The sequence below is a fragment of the Gigantopelta aegis genome, chromosome 10, assembly GCF_016097555.1.
Source record: "Gigantopelta aegis isolate Gae_Host chromosome 10, Gae_host_genome, whole genome shotgun sequence".
Lineage (NCBI taxonomy): Eukaryota > Metazoa > Mollusca > Gastropoda > Neomphalida > Peltospiridae > Gigantopelta > Gigantopelta aegis.
Genome location: NC_054708.1, coordinates 59,774,415 through 59,798,988, shown reverse-complemented (window position 1 = coordinate 59,798,988; position 24,574 = coordinate 59,774,415). Strand labels below are relative to the sequence as shown.

At 37.8% G+C, this 24,574-nt stretch overlaps 1 protein-coding gene across 2 annotated transcripts in view; it reads right to left on the bottom strand.

Annotated features, from left to right (window-relative positions):
* The window catches only part of LOC121382843 (huntingtin-like), a 78,649-nt gene that overhangs the window by 8,731 nt on the left and 45,344 nt on the right, over positions 1-24,574 (bottom strand). For both annotated transcript variants that reach the window (XM_041512471.1, XM_041512472.1), the window contains exons 34-50: positions 23,797-23,973; positions 20,389-20,465; positions 18,387-18,522; positions 16,782-16,901; positions 15,324-15,743; positions 14,344-14,521; positions 11,371-11,451; positions 10,517-10,654; positions 9,457-9,633; positions 8,800-8,891; positions 7,450-7,604; positions 6,537-6,605; positions 5,821-5,944; positions 4,543-4,818; positions 3,241-3,396; positions 2,005-2,192; positions 1,077-1,191 (exon numbers count right to left, since the gene is read on the bottom strand). In XM_041512471.1, coding sequence (XP_041368405.1) covers positions 1,077-1,191; positions 2,005-2,192; positions 3,241-3,396; positions 4,543-4,818; positions 5,821-5,944; positions 6,537-6,605; positions 7,450-7,604; positions 8,800-8,891; positions 9,457-9,633; positions 10,517-10,654; positions 11,371-11,451; positions 14,344-14,521; positions 15,324-15,743; positions 16,782-16,901; positions 18,387-18,522; positions 20,389-20,465; positions 23,797-23,973 — 2,679 coding nt within the window. The remainder of the gene's footprint in view (positions 1-1,076; positions 1,192-2,004; positions 2,193-3,240; positions 3,397-4,542; positions 4,819-5,820; positions 5,945-6,536; positions 6,606-7,449; positions 7,605-8,799; positions 8,892-9,456; positions 9,634-10,516; positions 10,655-11,370; positions 11,452-14,343; positions 14,522-15,323; positions 15,744-16,781; positions 16,902-18,386; positions 18,523-20,388; positions 20,466-23,796; positions 23,974-24,574) is intronic.

Here is a 24,574-nt window from a genome sequence, read left to right as displayed (position 1 = left end):
TGTCTCAGTGTCTGAGTCAAATGTATTGAGTGCGTCATTATATAAAACATTTCTTTCTTTCCTTTCTAATATACTGAGAATGGGTCCACTGAGGAGGTTCGATCATGCGACCAAGGCACCTCAGGCCAGTGCTCTACTGACTGAACTAGATTACACACATCTGTACAAGAATGATGTAAACAAAAGAACTGTGATTTGATGAAGCATATATTAAAATGTTTATTATTTTGAACATAAAATTGTTTTTGATGAAACAGTAACCTAGTAATAATTCCATCTTATTCTTGAACTTTTATACACCGGTATAAGAAGCAGGGCTAGCTCTTGCACTTAACAAATTCACCAAATGCTAATTTTAAAAACAACTCACAAATTTTATTTTAATTTGGCTAAAATAATTTCAGTAAATAATTGATATTTTGTTAGAAAATAACTAAGTTTCTGCAATTGTTTAAAGTTTAATAGAAAGAAGTGTTTTATTTAACGACGCACTCAACACATTTTATTTCCGGTTATATGGCGTCAGACATATGGTTATGGACCACACAGATTTTTTTAGAGGAAACCCGCTGTTGCCACATAGGCTACTCTTTTACGACAGGCAGCAAGGGATCTTTTATTTGCGCTTCCCACAGGCAGGATAGCACAAACCATGGCCTTTGTTGAACCAGTTATGGATCACTGGTCGGTGCAAGTGGTTTACACCTACCCATTGAGCCTTGCGGAGCACTCACTCAGGGTTTGGAGTCTGTATCTGGATTAAACATCCCATGCCTCGACTGGGATCCGAACCCAGTACCTACCAGCCTGTAGACCGATGGCCTGCCACGACGCCACCGAGGCCGGTAAAGTTTAATAGATAATTTGGCAAAATTTTCTGCCAACTCAGAGCTAACCCTGACTTAGAGGAAAATAATTATTGAACAATATTGAACATTTCACCTGTTTATTATCTTGAAAATAAATGTTTTTTTAAATTGATAAAACAGTAACATTAGTAATGACTCCATCTTGGAGTTCTTAAACTTTCATATATAAAAATAAATAAAATATTGAACGATATTAAAAAATCTGACCTGAAGAGCCGTGGAAGGGAACTCGGTGTCCTTCAGCACCTCGTAGTAATTCTCCATGATGTAGAACGTCGTCGCCCACATTACCATCGAGAACTGCTGACACGTGATGCACGTGCTGTGAAAATAATTACCAATTTAAACAATAATTTATCACCATCAAATATGCTAATGAACTGGTTGTGGATTGGCTAACCAACTGATATTAAGGCCTCTACCTACACTGTACAAATACAATTAAAAAACAAAAGTCAAGATGACTGAAATATAATTATAATATGTCCAAAAATACTGGTTAGTAAAATAATTTAATGTCAGTAGCATAAATTAATCTAGTAGTATACAAAAAACCATTTCAGGCAGTTAATAGTATACTTGAAACTAACGATAGTGTAAAAGCAAATGTTCATATGGGGCAAAGTAAAATCTTAAAGTGTCTGTAAACACCACGTTCCTAATTTATAATTGTGGATTGTCTGTTATTTCTTTTATGTTTTATCGGGGTATGAACAAAAAATATCATCCGCAAACTGTATGAATCGGCAAAGCTATTAAGACATAAGTTTGTGGATGATTGTTTTTGTTCAAACCCCAATGAATGTAAAAGAAATAACAGACATTCCTTATAATAATAATAATAATAATAATAAAAGTTCATATTTTATTTGGATTTTTTTTTTCTTAAATAATAAAACTCAATATCAAGTGAAATTGTAACATATGATGTTCCCTGACAATGTTATTTTTACATTCATTAAGAAATGAACAAACTCACGGTATACTTGAAACTAATAATACTGTAAACAAAGCCTTTGAAATACCAATTGTGGTGCTCTGGCTGACCGAGCAATAGCCCAATGGACAAATTAAGCACCAAGTACTACATACATTGTGACAGCTGAGTTTAAATTAAGCATTAAATGCCACATACTTGTTGACGGCGGACAGGTGTTTGATGAGGAAGCTGGCGATCGTTGGCAGGATGTTGCGGGTCAGGTCAGACAGGCCTGACTCCAGCAGGTAGAGGACCCCGTGTAGCACGGCCACCTTGCTGGGCAGGTGGGTACTCCGCAGACCCCCCTCTATCAACTTGATCACTTTCTCCGACGTCGCAGTGTCCTGGAGTAAATACAAAAATCACCATTATCATTATGGGTATACAACAGATAATGATGACGATCCTTCTCAGTAGTAGACCCATTTGCTATTTTCCGTTCCAACCAGTATTCCACAACTGGTTCATCAAAGGCCGTGATATGTGCTGTCCTATCTGTGGGAAAGTGCATAAAAAAAAAACCCTTTGCTGCTTATTGGAAAAAGTAGCCTATGTGGCGGCAGCGGGTTTCCTCTAAAGAAATATGTCAGAATGACCATATGTTTGACGTCCAATAGCCGATAAGATAAAAATCAATGTACTCTAGAGGTGTCATTAAATAAAACTTTACAACAGATAATGCACAAGCAACTGATTGAAAACCAGGTGTCATCACTGTTTTGACAGTGGTTCATGAGGGAATGTCATCATAACTGTTAAAATATCCAATGAGCTGTTATTGAAATCTGTGAAACTGGTAGAAGGGGTACTCCTCTGAAAGATGAAGTAAAAACGATTTGTTATCCTAGAGAGTAGCTGTCCTGTAGACGAAGCACCTGATAATCAGTCATACCATCATGACTGTGTTAAAATATCCTTTGTACTCTGCCTTGTGCAGTGATATGAGTTTAAACATGTAAATTTTTTTCTGATTCAGATTTAACCCACAGACACTCTGTGAAAGCACTCTACCAACGAAGATGATTGGGAAAAACCCACCAGCTACCAGCAGTAGACACATTTTATACAAACAGGTATTCCTTAAACCTACTTACTACCCACCACCTCCATTAACTTTACAACCCTCTCTACTGCAAAAGGATTCAGCAATAATTACAAACCCACTATCATAATAGATGGAAACCCCTTAAATTACTCCCATTCCGTCTGTTAACTTTATGGCCTCTGATGATGCAATATCCAGCAGTAAATAAAGAAACAATAATCCAAATTTTTCAGTTTATAAAGTCTCATCCTATTATTTAAAATACAAAGAGAAAAAAAAGTCTAGTTTTATAACATTTGGCTGTTAGTCAGTATAAAAATTACTGCAGATTAACAAAGTGTACACACCGAACCTACAACAGCGACTGCCTTGCAGATGCCAACATTGAGATACTGAGCGACTAGTTCATCTTCAGAGGGATGCAAGCGCAGCACCTCTAGCAGGGTGTCCAGCATCCATTCAAACTGCTCCCGTTCCATGAACAGATCCGACAGCAACACAATCTGAAATCAATACAGATATGCTGTTAATCACTGAACAATGACAGTTCATTTTTCATTTTTGAAAGTAATTATAATAAAAATCCATGCAACTTTCAACAAGTTCACACTCTTGTAAAGAATCAAAAGAGATTGAAGAGATATGTTGAAACTTGATTGAGAACAACCTATCAATACAAGTATGCTGTTAATCACTGAACAATGACAGTTTATGTTTTATTTTTCATGATATAGATCCTTGCAACTTTCAACAACCTGATAAAGAATCAAAAGAAATAGTAATTGAAGAGATATGTTGAAACTTGATTAAGAACAATTTAACATGTGCAATCAGATCCAAACTAAATTCTATAATTTATACAGAACTATACTGATAGAAAGAAATAAGGGAACAGATAAATATCAACATTCAATACCACAGTATATATCCGTGTGTTACACAGGCATAACTACTCTAGTGAATTCAATTTGGTCACAAATACCATTTATCATCCATTAAAGGCTTTTGTAGGAGATATTGCTGGCACTATAATTTGCGATATCTCCTGCGATATTCTCCTAGGAGACATCACTTCTTCTGTTAGGTCACTGTGTATGTTTCAGCGCTAAACCTATCATTAGTGATGTCACACCATTTAGGTCACTGTGTATGTTTCAGCGCTAAACCTATCATTAGTGATGTCACACCACTGTTGTTCTGCTAGTTAATGAGTCTACCGCTGCCAAATATAGTGACATTCAACTCACATTACTGGCATTGTTTACCAGAATTAAAGAAACAAAGAAATGTTTTATTTAACGACGCACTCAACACATTTTATTTACGGTTATATGACGTCAGACATATGGTTAAGGAACACACAGATTTTGAGAGGAAACCCGCTGTGATTCCCACAGGCAGGATAGCACAAACCATGGCCTTTGTTGAACCAGTTATGGATCACTGGTCGGTGCAAGTGGTTTACACCTACCCATTGAGCCTTGCGGAGCACTCACTCAGGGTTTGGAGTCGGTATCTGGATTAAAAATCCCATGCCTCGACTGGGATCCGAACCCAGTACCTACCAGCCTGTAGACCGATGGCCTGCCACGACGCCACCGAGGCCGGTTTACCAGAATTAATTCCAAGTAGATATATACTTCACTCACCGATCGGATGGCGGCATTGAGCAACATGAGCGGTGGCTTGGTGGTTCCGTCACATGACAGCCAGGGTCCGTAGAGCTCCTGCAGGAACTGGAGACAGGAGTGGATGTCGAGCCCGCTCAGTGCCAGCGACCTCTCACGCGTCCCCATCGTCGACGTGCCCACCGATGTCTTGCCCGTCGTCTCGTGCTGCGGACTGTCGGCACTGTCCGTCGTGTCGGACTCAGACATATTGGTGTCCACCAGGCCAACCACAGACCAGATGGCTTCCATCGAGATCTAAGATAAGTAGACCATTCGTAGATTTAAATACGATACTCATCCACAAAGCATGGTTGTAAATATTTAACAACATAACATTAGAGGTCGTTTCTGAATGTTCAAAACAAACAGACAATCTGAATGTATATTTTTTTTCCTGTCTTTCCCCCTAGTTATACAGAAATTAAATACCAGACATTTGAGTCAAATGAGCAGTTATTTTGATGAAGTGATAATTCTATGCTTAACAGATTACATGATATACCAGTCATGGGGCACTGGTTGAGATGGAATAAAAATCTGACAAGTCCAGTGTGTGTGCATGCGCATATATACATGTTTACATATATGTCTGTGCACACAAGCGTCCATCTGCATGTGTCTGCTTGTGTATGTGTGTGCATGCGCATGTCCATGTTTACATATATGTCTGTGCACACAAGCGTCCATCTGCATATGTCTGCTTGTGTATGTGTGTATGCATGCATCCATCTGTATGTATCTGCATGTGTCTGCTTGTGTATGTGTGTGCATGCATGGATCCATCTGCATGTGTATGTGTGTGCATGCATGGATCCATCTGCATGTGTACGTGTGTGCATGCATGGATCCATCTGCTTGTGTATGTGTGTGCATGCATGCATCCATCTGCATGTGTCTGCTTGTGTATGTGTGTGCATGCATGCATCCTTCCGCATGTGTATGTGTGTGCATGCATGCATGTGTCTGCTTGTGTATGTGTGTGCATGCATGCATGTGTCTGCTTGTGTATGTGTGCATGCATGCATGCATCTGCTTGTGCATGTTTGCATGCATGCATCCATCTGCTTGCGTATGTGTGCATGCATGCAGCTGCATGTGTATCTCTGTGTGTTCGTATATATTTGTGTGTATGTATGTGTGTGTGTGGGTGATCTGCATGTATCAGTCTGTGTATACATGTGTGTGGGTGTGCACACGTGTATACATGTATGTCTGCAATCATGTGTGTGTGTGTGTGTGTATATTTATAGTATGAACCTGTCCGAGATGAAACTCTTCCACTCCGAGATCTCTGTCTAAGTTGTCTTCAAACAGATCACAGTGAATCGTGTCCGTCTTCTTACGACAGGTGGTGTACGAATGGTGACTAACTCGATCTGGCCTAATGGAAAAATTACACAGAAAATTAATGTGAGGCTTAAATATAATTACTAATAATAAAATATTAATGTGTAAAAAAAGAAAAAAAAAGAAAGAAAGAGTCAAATTGCTAACTTCATGTGATGTGTTCTTCCTAAACCATATATACTAATTCCTCAAACCTTTCATATTGATATAGTTCAATTCAGAAGAAAATACACAAGGATGTCATACCCATTTAAAAATAAGAGCTGAAAAAAAAGAGCTTTAAAAAAGTAAAAACTCTTTACCATAGGTAAATGAACGTCATATTTCAGCATTTCATATCAAATTCAGTGTAGAAGTTTCATAGTCCCGAATTTTCTAAATTGCGACCCTCTAAACACCAGACCCTGAGTTAACTGGATAAATATTAGGACCCCGGCGTGATCCGGTTTAGATAGGTTTCACTGTATATATAAATATTAGGACCCCGGCGTGATCCGGTTTAGACAGGTTTCACTGTATTTACTGTAAGTTATTTTGTACAACAAAAGCTGAAAACAGATTAAAAAGGTGAAAAACAACAACCCTGAATACATGTTTCATGAAATAAAAATAACAGTCGACCTTACTTCTGAGCACACAGGTTGTGGATTTCCTGCTCAATGAGTCCTCGTACCATTGACAGCTTCTTCCCACATCTGAAACCATTCATTTATAACTGGTATAGCATGATGAAATGTCAAATATATAAAATGTAAAATTCAAACATATCAAACTGATAACAACCTCTAAGAAGAATAATGTTTAACTGCTAGACTGGCCTTGGTGATGTAGTGGTTAAGCCATGGGACTTGAGGCTGGTAGGTATGGGGTTCATTTCCAACCTGAGGCAATGGAAGATTTTTAAAATTCAAGTATCAGCTCCAACTGACAGTGAGTGCACCGCTAGGCTCAATGGGGAGATGTAAGGCCAGATATGCTTGAGTTTCACCCACTTCACAGGCACTCATAACCAGGGAAATAAAAATAATAATTTCTCTCTCATGCATATTGGAGGATTTGGCACATACAAACCAATGACTTTGCTGGTACTAAATATGACATGTTAAGATTTGGCAAACATGCACAATAACGTCACATACTTTAAAGGCTTTGCATTTACGTCTCCCAGTTTTTATTCCTACATTTGTAATAAAATGTTATTTTATTACAATTCTTTACAGATTACAGAATACCGAAAAGAGAACAAATTCTGTGAATGTGCCTAAAAGACAAAGTTATAGCAATACTCAAAACAGTGGTTTACATTGTTTCTATATACATGTACATGAATGAAAATCAAAAGTAAGAGGCTTTTAGAAAATAAACAATAACAACCTCCGTACCAATTATTATCAAATCGTGGAATAATGTTTATTTGTCACACGCTAAAGTTCTTGACAAGTGAAAATTATTTCACTTTGCACATAAATTTCATAATAAGTAGGATCTTGTTTATTATTCTCCATATATCTCCAACACGAGTATAAGACCAGCACTCACCTGGTTTGAAGAAACGCGAGTGGTTTGTCGCGAGGTTGTACTTCGTACACGCTGTTGCTAGGGTTACCAGACATGGGTATCAGTGTGGACTGCAACAGTAGTGAAGTGATTGCCCTAATGGCTATCACCATGCACTGCGTTCTCTCCACTTCTTCCTGGGAACAAAATAATTTTTTTATCCAAACATAAGGTTTATAAAATAAATAAAAGTTTAACACAAGTGATGCAGCCACTTTGAATGCTTTTATAATATCATTAGGGTTATGTAGTACTAATTACACATCGAACGAAATGAGAAAAAACATTTTGCATCAAACAAATTAATAGAAAAGGTGAGTAATATTGATAAACAAACCCTAATTACTCAGAAATGATATATTATGGGTCTTAAAAATCACACACACTTTCTATTTTCACCAAAATACATTAAACATGCCTTTTGTATGCAAACGGTATACTGTAAAAGTTAAGTAGATGTTGTTGAGTGGTTCAGACGTAATGAGTGAAATCTGTTTGCAGCAAAAAGAAAATATGGTATTTTGATTATAAGAAAAGGTAAGGACTGCAATTTAGTGCCTAACATATGGTTATTTCAACATTGGTTGAGCAAAAGGAAGGAAATCCGCTGCCATCACATAGGTTACTTCTATCAATACAGCAGCAAGGGATCTTTTATATGCATTTTCCTGTACTTTCATGCACCAGTTGTGGGACACTGCCGGTGAAAGGGAAACAATCCGAGTCCTTCTACTGTGATTGATCCTATGACCCATCACATCTCCAATACGCACTCTACCCTGCCCCAAACAACCATAAGGCCCAAAACACACCACACCATGGTTTAGGTCTGGGTCTGGTGACTATGGTCATAAATAAACTGCAGTGAATCAAATTTGACAAAACACCTTAGCAGGGTCTGGATCTGGCGACTATGATCATAAAAAGAAGTGCAGTGAATCAAATGTGACAAAGCACCATAGCAGGGTCTGGATCTGGCGACTATGGTCATAAAAAGAAGTGCAGCGAATCAAATGTGACAAAACACCAGAGCAGGGTCTGGATCTGGCGACTATGGTCATAAAAAGAAGTGCAGTAAATCAAATGTGACAAAGTACCATAGCAGGGTCTGGATCTGGCGACTATGGTCATAAAAAGAAGTGCAGTGAATCAAATGTGACAAACACCATAGCAGGGTCAGGGTCTGGTGAGTATAATAAAAAAAATTTTTTTTAGATGTGACAAAACACACTGTGTCTGACCTGGCATAAACTACAGCCATAAACAAACACTATATTTTGACAGTGATAGACTGACCAGACTCAGATGTGTTTTTGGCCTTAGGGCACCTACCTCTGGTGTCAAGTCGTGACCGGTTGTAGCCGGATTCAACAAGCCCAGGAGACTCATCCAGGTCTCCTCAAACTGCTGTCTGTTCACCCAGCCTGAAGAAAACAAAAATAATATAAAATTAAAAGAAAATCTTGTTGATATAAGCTTAAAATTATATATAGTGTCACCATCTGAATGATTTCTGAAATTATTTAAACTAGCAACAAAAAATAAAAACTTGCCAGATAAGAAAAGAACACTGATAATTTTCTCATTTACATTCACAGGGTATTCACAAACTAATAGCATTGCCTTCTCCCATAACCATAGGATGAACTAAACACCCCAATAACCAATCATGTAGTTAAGATCTTCCATTGTTTCTAGTCATGTGACTCATTTTTTCTCCTTTATTTTTTATGGTTCAAATTAGTTCTTTGGAATGGTGGTGTGGGCAGAAATGCACTTGGTGATGGGTCAGATTATATATATTATATAAAAAAAAGCTCAGCAAAAAGCTATCATAAGGTTCTATGCACAATAATTCATCCCACTTGACCTAAGATTTCACAAAATGATCAGGTTACTATGTCACAGCAAACAATATTAAAATATACTGACAAAAAGCAACATTTACATTCAATAAAACTGTATCACAATACATAAAATAGTTGCTACCTAATGTATTAATTCTGAAGACAAACTCCTTCAAGACATCTTTCTCCAAGAGGAAGTCCATGGGCAGGGAAGGCAGCTGCGTCTTGAGTTCACCGGTCGGAGACGGAGACCAGCCGAGTTTCCAGACCAGTGGCGGAGTGCGCGCGTATGTGTTCACCAGGGGTAGTCGAGCCAAACCTGGAGAACAGTAACTCTTGTTATCAATGATGGAATGGAATATCTGTTTAATAACATCTCAGCACATTTTAAACCATGACTATCTGGTGTTCAACATAATACAGTTGTTTTAACTCTTGGTTAAGTTAATGAGTGGAGAGAGAGAAAGAGGGAGGGAGGGAGGGGGGGGGAGAGAGAGAGAGAGAGAGAGAGAGAGAGAGAGAGAGAGAGAGAGAGAGAGAGAGAGGGAGGGAGGGAGGGGGAGAGAGAGAGAGAGAGAGAGAGAGAGAGAGAGCGAGGGAGGGAGGGAGGGAGGGGGGGAGAGAGGGAGGGAGGGAGGGAGAGAGAGAGAGAGAGACTTGCTGGTGTTATAGGATCATTTATATGAACTTTTCACAGACAGGACAATATATATCATAACCTTTATTGTGCTAGTCATGCGGAACTGGTTAGAATGGGAGAATATTTGTTTTTAGTACAATACTTATTTAGTTTAGTTCTTAAAATTATTTGTCACTATTTTGATACATTTCAGACCCATAAGCACAACTTGCACATACATTACACATAGTTATATGTCTGATATTCACTGAAATAATAGTAAAGGCGACGCCACACGATTCGATTATCTCGTAACTGATGCCATAGTAATATTTGTGTTGTCACAATTGGCCTTATACTATGTCGCCGTAAGACATAATAAAAATTCAAATAATAACAGTTTTAAGTGTAATGACATGTAACCAATGCCATATAACCGTAAATAAAATGTGTTAGCGCTTCGTTAAATAAAACATTTCCTTTCCTTTGAAATGAGATGTAATACAGGCTGATTTTAACAAGTTTTTTTATTGTTGTATGTTCTAAACAAGTCTCAAGCCACAGCTAAAGAACACCAGCTCACCAATGACAATGTTTCTGATGGGAGCCGATAGAGATGGAGGAAGAGACAGGCTGGTGCTTGAGTTGACGCGAAGTCTCGTCTCAAGACAGTGCACTAACTCAGAGATCTGGTCGCAGGCTCGAATTAAACAGGAGAACTCTGAAATACAAACACAATAATCACTTTTCTACAGACTGCATTAAACAGAATATATGTGTGAATCGTTTTGCTAAAACATTAAAAAACAATAACATTTAAAAGTTAAAAGCACAAATGCCATAGAAGTAATCACTTTTCTACAGATGTATTAAACAAAATCATGTGTGAATTTTTTTTAAATACATTTTATGAAAATAATCTTAGAATTAAAAACACAATTTTCTACCACTGTTAATGTTAATTAAACATCTATTATCTAGTAACCAAAAAACACTGTAATATTGTTTGACAATTGATACAATATGAGCTACAATTGTAATGAATTTCAAATATTTGAACTATTTGGAAGTGGATCCATATGCCTGTTTGTATTTAGCTTGCTCTCCCTCTCTGTAGTACATCACAAATCTACACTACGGACTACTAGGTTTATTTATGTTCACAGATTCTGTTACATTTAGCCTTCACCTGTCCAAGAAGACCCAGGAATTATTTTGGACATTTTTGTGATTTTTAAAAATCCCAGAATTTACTGCCTATATGTTTTATGACTGGCTTCCACATATACATGATATGGCTATCATTGATATCTATGGACCGAATTTACAAAACCTGTCTTTTTCAAACACAGGCATTTACGAACTGTAAATGTATGTAGTTACACTGGTGTAAGACATAAACAGGCTTTATAAATTCAGCCCTATATGTTTACTTACCATCAGTTGATGAAATGGCTGGTTCTTCAAATCTGTCTTGGTGAGCAAGTAATGCAACCTTCACTCCAGGTAGGACAGTCACTGAAAAGAGCAATACATTACGCACTAAAGGAAAGGAATGTTTAGCTACACTGGTTGTAATGGGGAAAANGGTAACGTCATGACAAGTATATATGTACTTCACAATGCCACAAGTTGGTAGATGGATGTACCTACAAGTTTGTTAATATACTTACACGATGCCACAAGTTGGTAGATGGTGTCTATTATAGCTGATGTACTTACACGATGCCACAAGCTGGTAGATGGGATGTACTTACACGATGCCACAAGTTGGTAGATGGTGTCTATTATAGCTGATGTACTTACACGATGCCACAAGCTGGTAGATGGGATGTACTTACACGATGCCACAAGCTGGTAGATGGTGTCTATTATAGCTGATGTACTTACACGATGCCACAAGCTGGTAGATGGGATGTACTCACACGATGCCACAAGCTGGTAGATGGTGTCTATTATAGCTGATGTACTTACACGATGCCACAAGCTGGTAGATGGGATGTACTTACACGATGCCACAAGTTGGTAGATGGTGTCTATTATAGCTGATGTACTTACACGATGCCACAAGCTGGTAGATGGGATGTACTTACACGATGCCACAAGCTGGTAGATGGGATGTACTTACACGATGCCACAAGCTGGTAGATGGGATGTACTTACACGATGCCACAAGTTGGTAGATGGTGTCTGTGATTGCTGATGTACTTACACGATGCCACAAGCTGGTAGATGGTGTCTATTATAGGTGATGTACTTACACGATGCCACAAGCTGGTAGATGGGATGTACTTACACGATGCCACAAGTTGGTAGATGGTGTCTATTATAGCTGATGTACTTACACGATGCCACAAGCTGGTAGATGGTGTCTATTATAGCTGATGTACTTACACGATGCCACAAGCTGGTAGATGGTGTCTGTTATAGCTGATGTACTTACACGATGCCACAAGCTGGTAGATGGTGTCTATTATAGCTGATGTACTTACACGATGCCACAAGCTGGTAGATGGTGTCTATTATAGCTGATGTGCTTACACGATGCCACAAGCTGGTAGATGGTGTCTATTATAGCTGATGTGCTTACACGATGCCACAAGCTGGTAGATGGTGTCTATTATAGCTGATGTACTTACACGATGCCACAAGCTGGTAGATGGTGTCTATTATAGCTGATGTACTTACACGATGCCACAAGCTGGTAGATGGTGTCTATTATAGGTGATGTACTTACACGATGCCACAAGCTGGTAGATGGGATGTACTTACACGATGCCACAAGCTGGTAGATGGTGTCTATTATAGGTGATGTGCTTACACGATGCCACAAGCTGGTAGATGGTGTCTATTATAGCTGATGTGCTTACACGATGCCACAAGCTGGTAGATGGTGTCTATTATAGGTGATGTGCTTACACGATGCCACAAGCTGGTAGATGGTGTCTATTATAGCTGATGTACTTACACGATGCCACAAGCTGGTAGATGGTGTCTATTATTGCTGATGTACTTACACGATGCCACAAGCTGGTAGATGGTGTCTATTATAGCTGATGTACTTACACGATGCCACAAACTGGTAGATGGTGTCTATTATAGCTGATGTACTGACACGATGCCACAAGTTGGTAGATGGTGTCTATTATAGCTGATGTACTTACACGATGCCACAAGCTGGTAGATGGTGTCTGTGATTGCTGATGTACTTACATGATGCCACAAGCTGGTAGATGGTGTCTATTATAGCTGGTGTACTTACACGATGCCACAAGCTGGTAGATGGTGTCTATTATAGCTGATGTACTTAAACGATGCCACAAGTTGGTAGATGGGATGTACTTACACGATGCCACAAACTGGTAGATGGTGTCTATTATAGCTGATGTACTTACACGATGCCACAAGTTGGTAGATGGGATGTACTTACACGATGCCACAAGTTGGTAGATGGTGTCTGTGATTGCTGATGTACTTACACGATGCCACAAGCTGGTAGATGGTGTCTATTATAGGTGATGTACTTACACGATGCCACAAGCTGGTAGATGGTGTCTATTATAGCTGATGTACTTACACGATGCCACAAGCTTGTAGATGGTGTCTATTATAGGTGATGTACTTACACGATGCCACAAACTGGTAGATGGTGTCTATTATAGCTGATGTACTGACACGATGCCACAAGCTGGTAGATGGTGTCTATTATAGCTGATGTACTTACACGATGCCACAAGCTGGTAGATGGTGTCTGTGATTGTTGGTGTACTTACACGATGCCACAAGCTGGTAGATGGTGTCTATTATAGCTGATGTACTTACACGATGCCACAAGCTGGTAGATGGTGTCTATTATAGCTGATGTACTGACACGATGCCACAAGTTGGTAGATGGTGTCTATTATAGCTGATGTACTTACACGATGCCACAAGTTGGTAGATGGTGTCTGTGATTGCTGATGTACTTACACGATGCCACAAGCTGGTAGATGGTGTCTATTATAGCTGATGTACTTACACGATGCCACAAGTTGGTAGATGGTGTCTGTGATTGCTGATGTACTTACACGATGCCACAAGCTGGTAGATGGTGTCTATTATAGCTGATGTACTTACACGATGCCACAAGCTGGTAGATGGTGTCTATTATAGCTGATGTACTTACACGATGCCACAAGCTGGTAGATGGTGTCTATTATAGCTGATGTACTTACACGATGCCACAAGTTGGTAGATGGTGTCTATTATAGCTGATGTACTTACACGATGCCACAAGTTGGTAGATGGTGTCTATTATAGCTGATGTACTTACACGATGCCACAAGCTGGTAGATGGTGTCTATTATAGCTGATGTACTTACACGATGCCACAAGCTGGTAGATGGTGTCTATTATAGCTGATGTACTTACACGATGCCACAAGCTGGTAGATGGTGTCTATTAAGGCACACACCCATGTGTAGTTCTCACTCTGACTGATGAGATTGAAGAACTGCTCGTTTTGTAGGACGAGCGACACACACTCCAAACACGTCTGTAGCTGTTCAGAGGTCGGCAGCTGGTCGTGGTGTAGGAGATAGCTCAGTATCTGTAAATAACAGAGAATATCTCACAGAGTTTGTTGGTGGAATCAGGTACATGTCTGCTTTGTAGAAAATAATTAAAACATGCGGGTGAATAACGGAAAATATCTGAGAAAGAGGTTATCAGCAGACGGTTGTGTTGTTGTAGATCTAAACAAATCATAAAACACTGCAGTGAATAAGTCAGGGCTCACCCTGTCCATTGCCAAATTAGCCAATTGCTAATTTTTATGTAAAGTGGCTACAACAATCAATATTTGGCTAATTTTTTATTTATTATAAATTGGCCTCTTTTGGATAATTTTTAAGGAAACACTGAACATATGTGAAAATTGGCTAAAACTGAATGATTTCCAACGTGAGCCTTGACAGTGATTACGCGATACAGAGATTGTCAACACAGGGTTGTGTTTTAGAAAGTAATTTATTATTTATAACTGCATAACACAACAGTAGATTAAAAAAACCCCATTATATATTGCAGTTGTCATATCACAGACCAAATAAACTATACTGATCCTGTCCTTACTAAAGGCAATCAACCAAATAATATGACAATTTTATATTCTGTTTCTGTACCAGTTACAAACATTTACAAAATATTTACAAACCTTATGATTAAAACCAGATAGTAATACCTTCATAAAAGTTTTATTGTTTTGTTTAACAACACCACTAGAGTACATTGATTTATTAATCATCGGTTACTGGATGTGAAACATTTGGTAATACCTTCACACATGCCAGTAAAGACAATTTTAATATTAAATTTTAACATTTCCACAATATTTACCAAATCAATCTCACCTCGACACAGAGGACACAGAATCGACACACGTCGAAAACAGACTCGGCCGGAACTCCCGGTTTCCACGGAAACCTCTTGATGGCGACAAGGTACTGGACGAGAGCGGTGGTGATATGGAAGTTCATCACGAACCAGGTGCTGTCCATGAAGAGCTCCTCGGTGTGCTCCATGTAGCGCCGCTGGCTGGACGTGCACCTGCTGCTGAACACCATCATCTGGTGCGGCACCGACAGGTGGTTCACGATGTTGTTGATATGGCGGAACATTGTGAGGTGCGACGCCTTGAACAGCGTGTCCAGCACCGGCTCAGACGGAGGAAGGTTCTGGTCGGCGGTCAGTTCGCGGTCGCGGTTGTAGCGAACGAGTGTTCGGTACGCGCCGAGTGAAATGCATTCCTCAAGTATAGAAAGACTAAATTCCTGCAATAAAACAACAATGGGTTGGGAAAGATGGAAAAACAAAAAAAAGACAGAAAGAGAAGGAATAAATGTTACGTTAAAGTAAAATGCAGTCTTCAAGTATAGAAAGAGTAAACTCCTGGAATAGAACAAACAATGGGTTGGGAAAGATGAAAAAACAAACCCAGAAAGAGAAGGAATAAATGTTATGTTAAAGCGAAATGCATACTTCAAGTATAGAAAGACAAAACTGCTGGAATAGAACAACAATAGGTTGGGGAAAATAAAAAACCGGAAAGAGAAGGTATAACTGACAAGTAAAAATATTATTCTGACAAAATGAAGAAGTGTGTTACTCTTTTCATGAATACTTAAAATGACTTCTTAACTTTAGTGCATTTCCCTCTTTTAACAATGGACTGATCTGGACATCCCAACAGCCAATCATTGGCTAAACGTTTACTAGGTCCAGGGTAACCTGTTTCTTAAACATTTGGTAATTTCGACATCTAGTCTTAGAGAGGAAACCCGCTACATTTTTCCATTAGTAGCAAGGGATCTCCCACAGACAGGATAGCACATACCACATGCTTTGATGGTGGTGCATGAGATGGAACGAGAAATAGCCCAACGGGCACTCCGATAGGGATCGATCCTAGACTGACTGCACATTAGATGAGCGCTTTATCACATCCTGACCCCTAAAGAATATCAGTGCATATAATCTTAGAAGGAAGGAAATGTTTTATTTAATGACGCACTCAACGCAGATATTAAGAGAGGAAACCCACTGTCGCCACTTCAGGGGCTACTCTTTTCAATTAGCAGCAAGGGATCTTTTATATGCACCATCCCAGACAGGATAGTACATACCACAGCCTTTGTTACACCAGTTGTGGAGCACTGGCTGGAACGAGAAATAGCCCAATGTGCCCACCGACAGGAATAGATCCTTGATCGGTCGCGTATCAGGCGAGCGCTGTACCACTGAGCTACATCCCGCCCTATAATCTTATAAAGACACACGTATGAGAGAGGCTGGTGTGAGGTTTGACCTACCTTTGTCATGGCTATAGACAGAATATCAGGGTACTCAATCTTCTGTAGCAGAAAGGCACACTCTCTGGGATTCGGGTTTTGACAGAAACACTGGTCTTTAACAATGGACAAATACAGATCCTGTAAGAAAAAACAAATCAATTGATTTGTAAGTACTGTACAAAGCTGTTGGGATCGATAGATTAGGAGTAAGAAAATAATTAAGGCATAGCTGCATAACAAGAGCAATGACCATAAAAAAAGATTGTAGACAAAAGAACCTACCATTTGTTTTGTTATAGTCTAGTTACTTTGTCTAATGTACAAAGATAATGAGATCAATAGTTTAGGAGTAAGAAAAATTAAGGCACAGCTGCAAAACATAGCACCAAACATGACAAAAGATTGTAGACAAAAGAACTGACCATTTGTTTTGTTATAGTGTAGTTACTTTGACAAAAGTATTTCATTTCAACTTATTTTCGTGCTTATATCCAATTTAGATTCAAGCATGCTGTCCCAGGCACACACCTCAGCTATCCGGGCTCTCTGTCCAGGACAGTGGGTTAGTTGTTAATTGTTAGTGGTTAGTGAGAGAGAAGAGGGTGTAGTGGTCTTACACCTACCCACTGAGTCGTTAAAACTCGCTCTGGATGGGAGCCAGTATCGGGCTGTGAACTCTGTACCTACATGCCTTATGTCTGATGGCTTAACCACGAAGCCACGAGGCCGGTTGACCAAAAAGTAAGGAATGATGTTTCAGCATTTAAAACGATGGCTAACTGGTGTCTAAAATATGCAACATTTGATCTAGACTGTGAGAGGAACCTGTGGTGTGTTCAGAAGACCAAGAAGTCATGAACATTTGACTGGTATCATCGTCTTCTATCTTATCACATTCATCTAACAATAGGAGCAAACAACTGTCCTGGACATGCCTCTGCTGCTATCACACAGGCATTTCTAACCAAATATCAACAAGGGATGTTATTTCTGCACCCATCAATACAGGCCAGTACATACCACAGCCTTTGATATACTAACTGCGGAACACTAGCTCAGATAAGAAAATCTATTGATCCATTGAGAGGAAATGATCCCATGACCCACTGTTCCATAGGTGAGCTACATTCCACCACTCGTGGTCAATTAAAATTCGGGACACAGTGTTTCTTTCTCTCAAACACATTGAAAGTATTAACCTTAAAGGCCCCTCTTAAAAAAACAATTGCTTAATGTATGACAACAAACCTGAAAATAAATAGCACCACTCATTTTATTTTCAGCCATAATTTATTTTTATTCCTTTTTTTAAACAACAACAGCAAAAGAACACTGAACAAAGATAATACCAAGACACTAGAAAAACAATGGGTAGGGTTATAAGCAATTAATGTACAGTGAAACCCCTCTAAACCGGACCTTTACTAAACCACAATCCATCCAAAACCGGACATTTCTGACAGCCTCTTTTCAGATATCAGTACAAAACTAACATTTTCAAAACGGGATACTCCTAAAACTGGACGTTTTACTTGGTCACGTGAGTGTCCAGTTTAGACGTTTTCACTGTACATTTAAGGATGCTATAGTTGAAAGAAAATCACGAACACTTGTGCTGCTTACCTTGTTTATCTCAATGTCGACAACCTGGGCTGGCATCACTGCTAGCGGGTGTGTTTTAGCTGGTGACAGCATGGGTTTACAGTCAGGACTAAACATAGTCTGCAGTTTGCATAGTAGGGACACTAATCTAGCATGCCTGGCAGAAACAACATATGATTATTTCTTAGAGAACAAAAAATTACAACTACATATAAAATATAGACAAAACTACATATATGTGGTTTTCTGATTTCTGTATTTCATGAGTGTATTCCCTGCAGAAAACCCTGATGCCCCAGGATATGTTTTATTTATTGTGTACGAAGCCAAAACAAGGGTCCAAAAATTGAACTGTTGTTGACCTTAATCGTACATTAAAAGCTCATTGGTGAGTAGTGTTCCCATCTCTAGTTTTGGTTATTAAATTGTAAATATTTGTCACTGTTTTCATCTGTTTTCAGTTCAAATATTCCACAAAATAGCATTTTAAACATGCATAACAGTTAACTGCTTTAATAGGCAATTCAAACCAAACACCAACTTTGTTTACATATCACTAAGAGCATTCCCGGTAACCATGTGCTATAAATAGTAGCGTTGAATACGGCATAGTTCCGGCAGTTGAGTTGAATACGGAAAAATATATTTCATTTTTGTATTCAGGACTGTATTCATATAGTAAGATTTAATGGGTATATAATAATATATCAATATTTGTTAAATGTAATATATACTGCAAAATTGTATTAAAATAACACTCAACCGGCCCTTGCTCCAAAGAACAGTCAAAAGCTATAGACTGAAAAATCTATTTCATTATGGACGAAAGATTATTCTTAATAATATAGTTTTAAAAATCCAAATGGAATGGACTAAAACATCTTCTATGGTATGAATAAAAAACATCTGTTATGGTATGAAATGAAATATCAGTTATGGTATGACCTAAATATTAACTGTGTGATCAATAATATGGTCTAAAACACATTTTAAGGAATAAACTAAATGATATACAATATGAATTACAAAACCTACCATAATACAGATTTGTTATCAGTTTTCCCCCCATCTTGAAGCAAAACATAAATACAGGAGTTAAACAATACTGATTTTATTTGGAAAGTGGTCTCTATAAATATCTCTCCACAAGAGAACACAAGTTGAATATACTTATCAATTATTGACAGTCACTGAGGGCAATATCAGGTTTTATGGACCAAAGAAATTGATATTGACCAAGATCCTTAAAACCTGATATTTCCTGACATACATGCAAAGTCAATAATTGTTTTATTACATAATAAAATCCATAAACTCGTACATTACTGTTTTATTTATTAGAATCGAAATACGCTAATTCTTATCATTTCCAGCAAAATACGTTCTAACTGATGTGATTTAATGACATCACATAATCCTATGATGTCATATGACAAGCAGAGGGATGCAGAAATAAACAGTTGAAACATTACCAAGACAAAAATTAAATTAGAGACACTATGACCAGCAAGAGTGTCAAAATCACATTAATAACATAATAAAAAACAAAATATAATAAATCTGAACATACATTTAAACTTAAGTCACTGATTACCTCCAAATGCATTATTTATTTGTAACATAAAATCCAGGGAGTGCCGATTCCAACTGCATTTTGATGTATCATGTATGTTTCTAAATCTGCGAGATATTCCTTACACAATTTGACGATTACTGACCTTGTCTTTGTCGTATTTGCGGAATTAAACTCAGTATAAATAAAGATGTTATCTTTTTGTTGAAGGACCACAAAGTGTTTTGTCACAAGTTTGTGGTTATTTACATAGAATTAGCAGTTTACATTGCATTACGTTACCTACTCATTAATTGGATAGAATTTTGTCTCTTTATTTTTATTGGTTAAATCTCCCAGAGCAATATCACTTTTGATCAGACTGGTGGGACCCTCTTAGGACAATATCACTATTTAGAGAAGGTCATGTGACTGGTTTTTGACCAATAAGAATACATGTATAACACATACCTTCTTATTAATCCATTGGATTTCATGAACTGTAAAAGTTTTTCTAAATCTTCTTGAGGCAGCTGTTTGCTACACTCCTGTAACCAAAATAACCAAAAAGACTGTAATATCAACAAATAGCAAAAACAATTGTGAGGCACACTTTTACACCAAATTTAAAATGATACAGAACTTAGTCAAACTATCAGACTTACATTTTCAATAACATACATGTAATTCAACTGGCACATGACACATTGGTTTTAAAATGTGTTTAAAAATGTATACATCTTATAGCCTACGTGCTATATTTCTAAATCATCTCTCCCGCAGTAGCATCTTGCTTGGCTTAAAACTGTTTAAAATATGCACAAATTATATTGATAGGCAGGTATGTATTATGTGTAAAAATATCTACCTCCTACCTCGTAAAATGCTTGGACTGAAGCATCTTAACTCAGTGACAAACGATAGGAACTGAATTGGCTTCATCCCATGTAATTCATACTTACCTTTGTTTGACACCCAAACGCCGATGTATATTTTATTGCTAGGATGTTGTTAAACATTCACCGATTCATTCCCTGAAATTGCCCATGGCAATCGTCAATGCTGTGGAGTTTTTAAATCTCCCTAGCACTTTGTTTTGCTGTGATACTCAATTTGTTTTGCTGTGATACTCAATTTGTTTTTCCATGGGATGCTTTTTGCCATAGGCATTTTCTTAATTGCATGAGTTGGACTTAATATTATTATCACTCCCCTTAGACTAGTTCAAGTAATTTTTAGCTCCTCATAGCATGTGAATTTATAAGATATCAAATATGATAGTATCTTAAATGGCTTACAATAATCTAAGTTAGGCAATTAATTACTCCCCTCAATTTCTTCCATGTTGAGGTATGAATATTATTACCTATAAATAGGCATCTCATAATGTTCAGCTGACAAATGAAGTTTGTTTTGTTTAAAGACACCACTAGAGCACATTATTTATTAATCATTGGCTATTGGATGTCAAACATATGGCAATTTTGACACAGTCATAGAGTGGAAACCCATTACATTTTCCCATTAGGGATCTTTTATATGCACTATCCCACAAACAGGATAGCACATACCACAGTCTTTGATATACCAGTCGTGGTGCATTGGCTGTGATGAGAAATAATCCAGTGGGCCCACCGACGGGGATTGATCCTAGACCGACCGTGCATCAAGCGAGCACTTTACCACTGGGCTACGTCCCACACCTGAACTGTGACAAGTGATAGAAACTGATTATATATTATCACCTATAAATATGTACCGTATAATGTTCAGCTAGAAACATCTTGAACTGTGACAAGTGATAGAAACTGATTAAATATTATCACCTATAAATACATACCTCATAATGTTCAGCTAGAAACATCTTGAACTGTGACAAGTGATACAAACTGATTATATATTATCACCTATAAATACGTACCTCATAATGTTCAGCTAGAAACATCTTGAACTGTGACAAGTGATAGAAACTGATTAAATATTATCACCTATAAATACGTACCTCATAATGTTCAGCTAGAAACATCTTGAACTGTGACAAGTGATAGAAACTGATTAAATATTATCACCTATAAATATGTACCTCATAATGTTCAGCTAGAAACATCTTGAACTGTGACAAGTGATAGAAACTGATTAAATATTATCACCTATAAATACATACCTCATAATGTTCAGCTAGAAACATCTTGAACTGTGACAAGTGATAGAAACTGATTATATATTATCACCTATAAATATGTACCGTATAATGTTCAGCTAGAAACATCTTGAACTGTGACAAGTGATAGAAACTGATTAAATATTATCACCTATAAATACGTACCTCATAATGTTCAGCTAGAAACATCTTGAACTGTGACAAGTGATACAAACTGATTATATATTATCACCTATAAATACGTACCTCATAATGTTCAGCTAGAAACATCTTGAACTGTGACAAGTGATAGAAACTGATTAAATATTATCACCTATAAATACGTACCTCATAATGTTCAGCTAGAAACATCTTGAACTGTGACAAGTGATAGAAACTGATTATATATTATCACCTATAAATATGTACCGTATAATGTTCAGCTAGAAACATCTTGAACTGTGACAAGTGATAGAAACTGATTAAATATTATCACCTATAAATACGTACCTCATAATGTTTAGCTAGAAACATCTTGAACTGTGACAAGTGATAGAAACTGATTATATATTATCACCTATAAATATGTACCGTATAATGTTCAGCTAGAAACATCTTGAACTGTGACAAGTGATAGAAACTGATTATATATTATCACCTATAAATATGTACCGTATAATGTTCAGCTAGAAACATCTTGAACTGTGACAAGTGATAGAAACTGATTAAATATTATCACCTATAAATATGTACCGTATAATGTTCAGCTAGAAACATCTTGAACTGTGACAAGTGATAGAAACTGATTATATATTATCACCTATAAATACGTACCTCATAATGTTCAGCTAGAAACATCTTGAACTGTGACAAGTGATAGAAACTGATTATATATTATCACCTATAAATATGTACCGTATAATGTTCAGCTAGAAACATCTTGAACTGTGACAAGTGATAGAAACTGATTAAATATTATTACCTATAAATACGTACCTCATAATGTTCAGCTAGAAACATCTTGAACTGTGACAAGTGATAGAAACTGATTATATATTATCACCTATAAATACGTACCTCATAATGTTCAGCTAGAAACATCTTGAACTGTGGCAAGTGATAGAAACTGATTATATATTATCACCTATAAATACGTACCTCATAATGTTCAGCTAGAAACATCTTGAACTGTGGCAAGTGATAGAAACTCATTGAATATTATTACCTACAAATATTTACTTTGTAATGTTCGTTAACAAACAACTCGATTCTGCTAGAAGTGATGGGAACTGACTTAATATTATTAATATTATCACCTATAAATACGTACCTCATAATGTTCAGCTAGAAACATCTTGAACTGTGAAAAGTGATAGAAACTGACTGAATATTATCACCTATAAACACGTACCTCGTAATGTTCCGTGACCAGCATCTCAACCCTGCGACATGCGATAGAAACTGACTTAATATTATCACCTATAAAAACATACCTTGTAATATTCCGCAAGCAGCATCTTCACCCTGTGACACATATTAGAAACTGACTGAATATTATCACCTATAAAAATATACCTCGTAATGTTCCGCAAGCAGCATCTCGACCCTGCGACAGGCAATAGAAACTGACTGAATATTATCACCTATAAAAACATACCTCGTAATGTTCCGCGAGCAGCATCTCGACCCTGCGACAGGCGATAGAAACTGACTGAATATTATCACCTATAAAAACATACCTCGTAATGTTCCGCCAGCAGCATCTCGACCCTGCGACAGGCGATCGAGTCGCACATCCTGGCGACGGCGAGCTGGTGCGTGTTGAGGAACTTGTCGATGAGCAGCGTGAGGAGGGCTCCACTCTGAGACAGGTGGATGGCCTCCAGACACCGCAGAGTCTTCTTCACGGCCGACGGCTGCAAACACAAACAACACAACAATCACACCAGTCTCAGTCCTCGTCATGCACAGAACTCTCTGGTGTAGTCAGAGGTTGTGTCCACGACAGGTGTGCTTGAACAGTTCTCTAATGAAAGCATGCCAAAAATTACCCACACCCACCCACACCAGTCTCAGTCCCTATCATGGACAGAACTCTCTGGCGAAGGCAGAGGTTGTGCCCACGACAGGCGTGCTTGAACAGTTCTCTGATGGAAGCAAGCATGCCAAAAATTACCCACACCCAACCACTCAAGTTTCAATCAGGACAGTTTTATTTAAGGATTGTCTGTTATTTCTTTTATATTCAGCAGGGTATGAACAAACAAAAAATCATCCGCAAACTGTGTGAATCGGTGAAGTCGTTCTAACATAAGTTTGAGGATGTTTTTTTTTGTTCATACCCAGATGAATGTAAAGGAAATAACAGACAATACTTATAATTCAATTTTAATCATACTTGCTAATAAGAACTCTAAAAGTTCTTACTTTATTTTAAAATACTGTTGGTCCACAAACAATAACGCTCAATAAGACAATTTTCCCATATAAAATGATGTCATCAGATATGACGTTCCC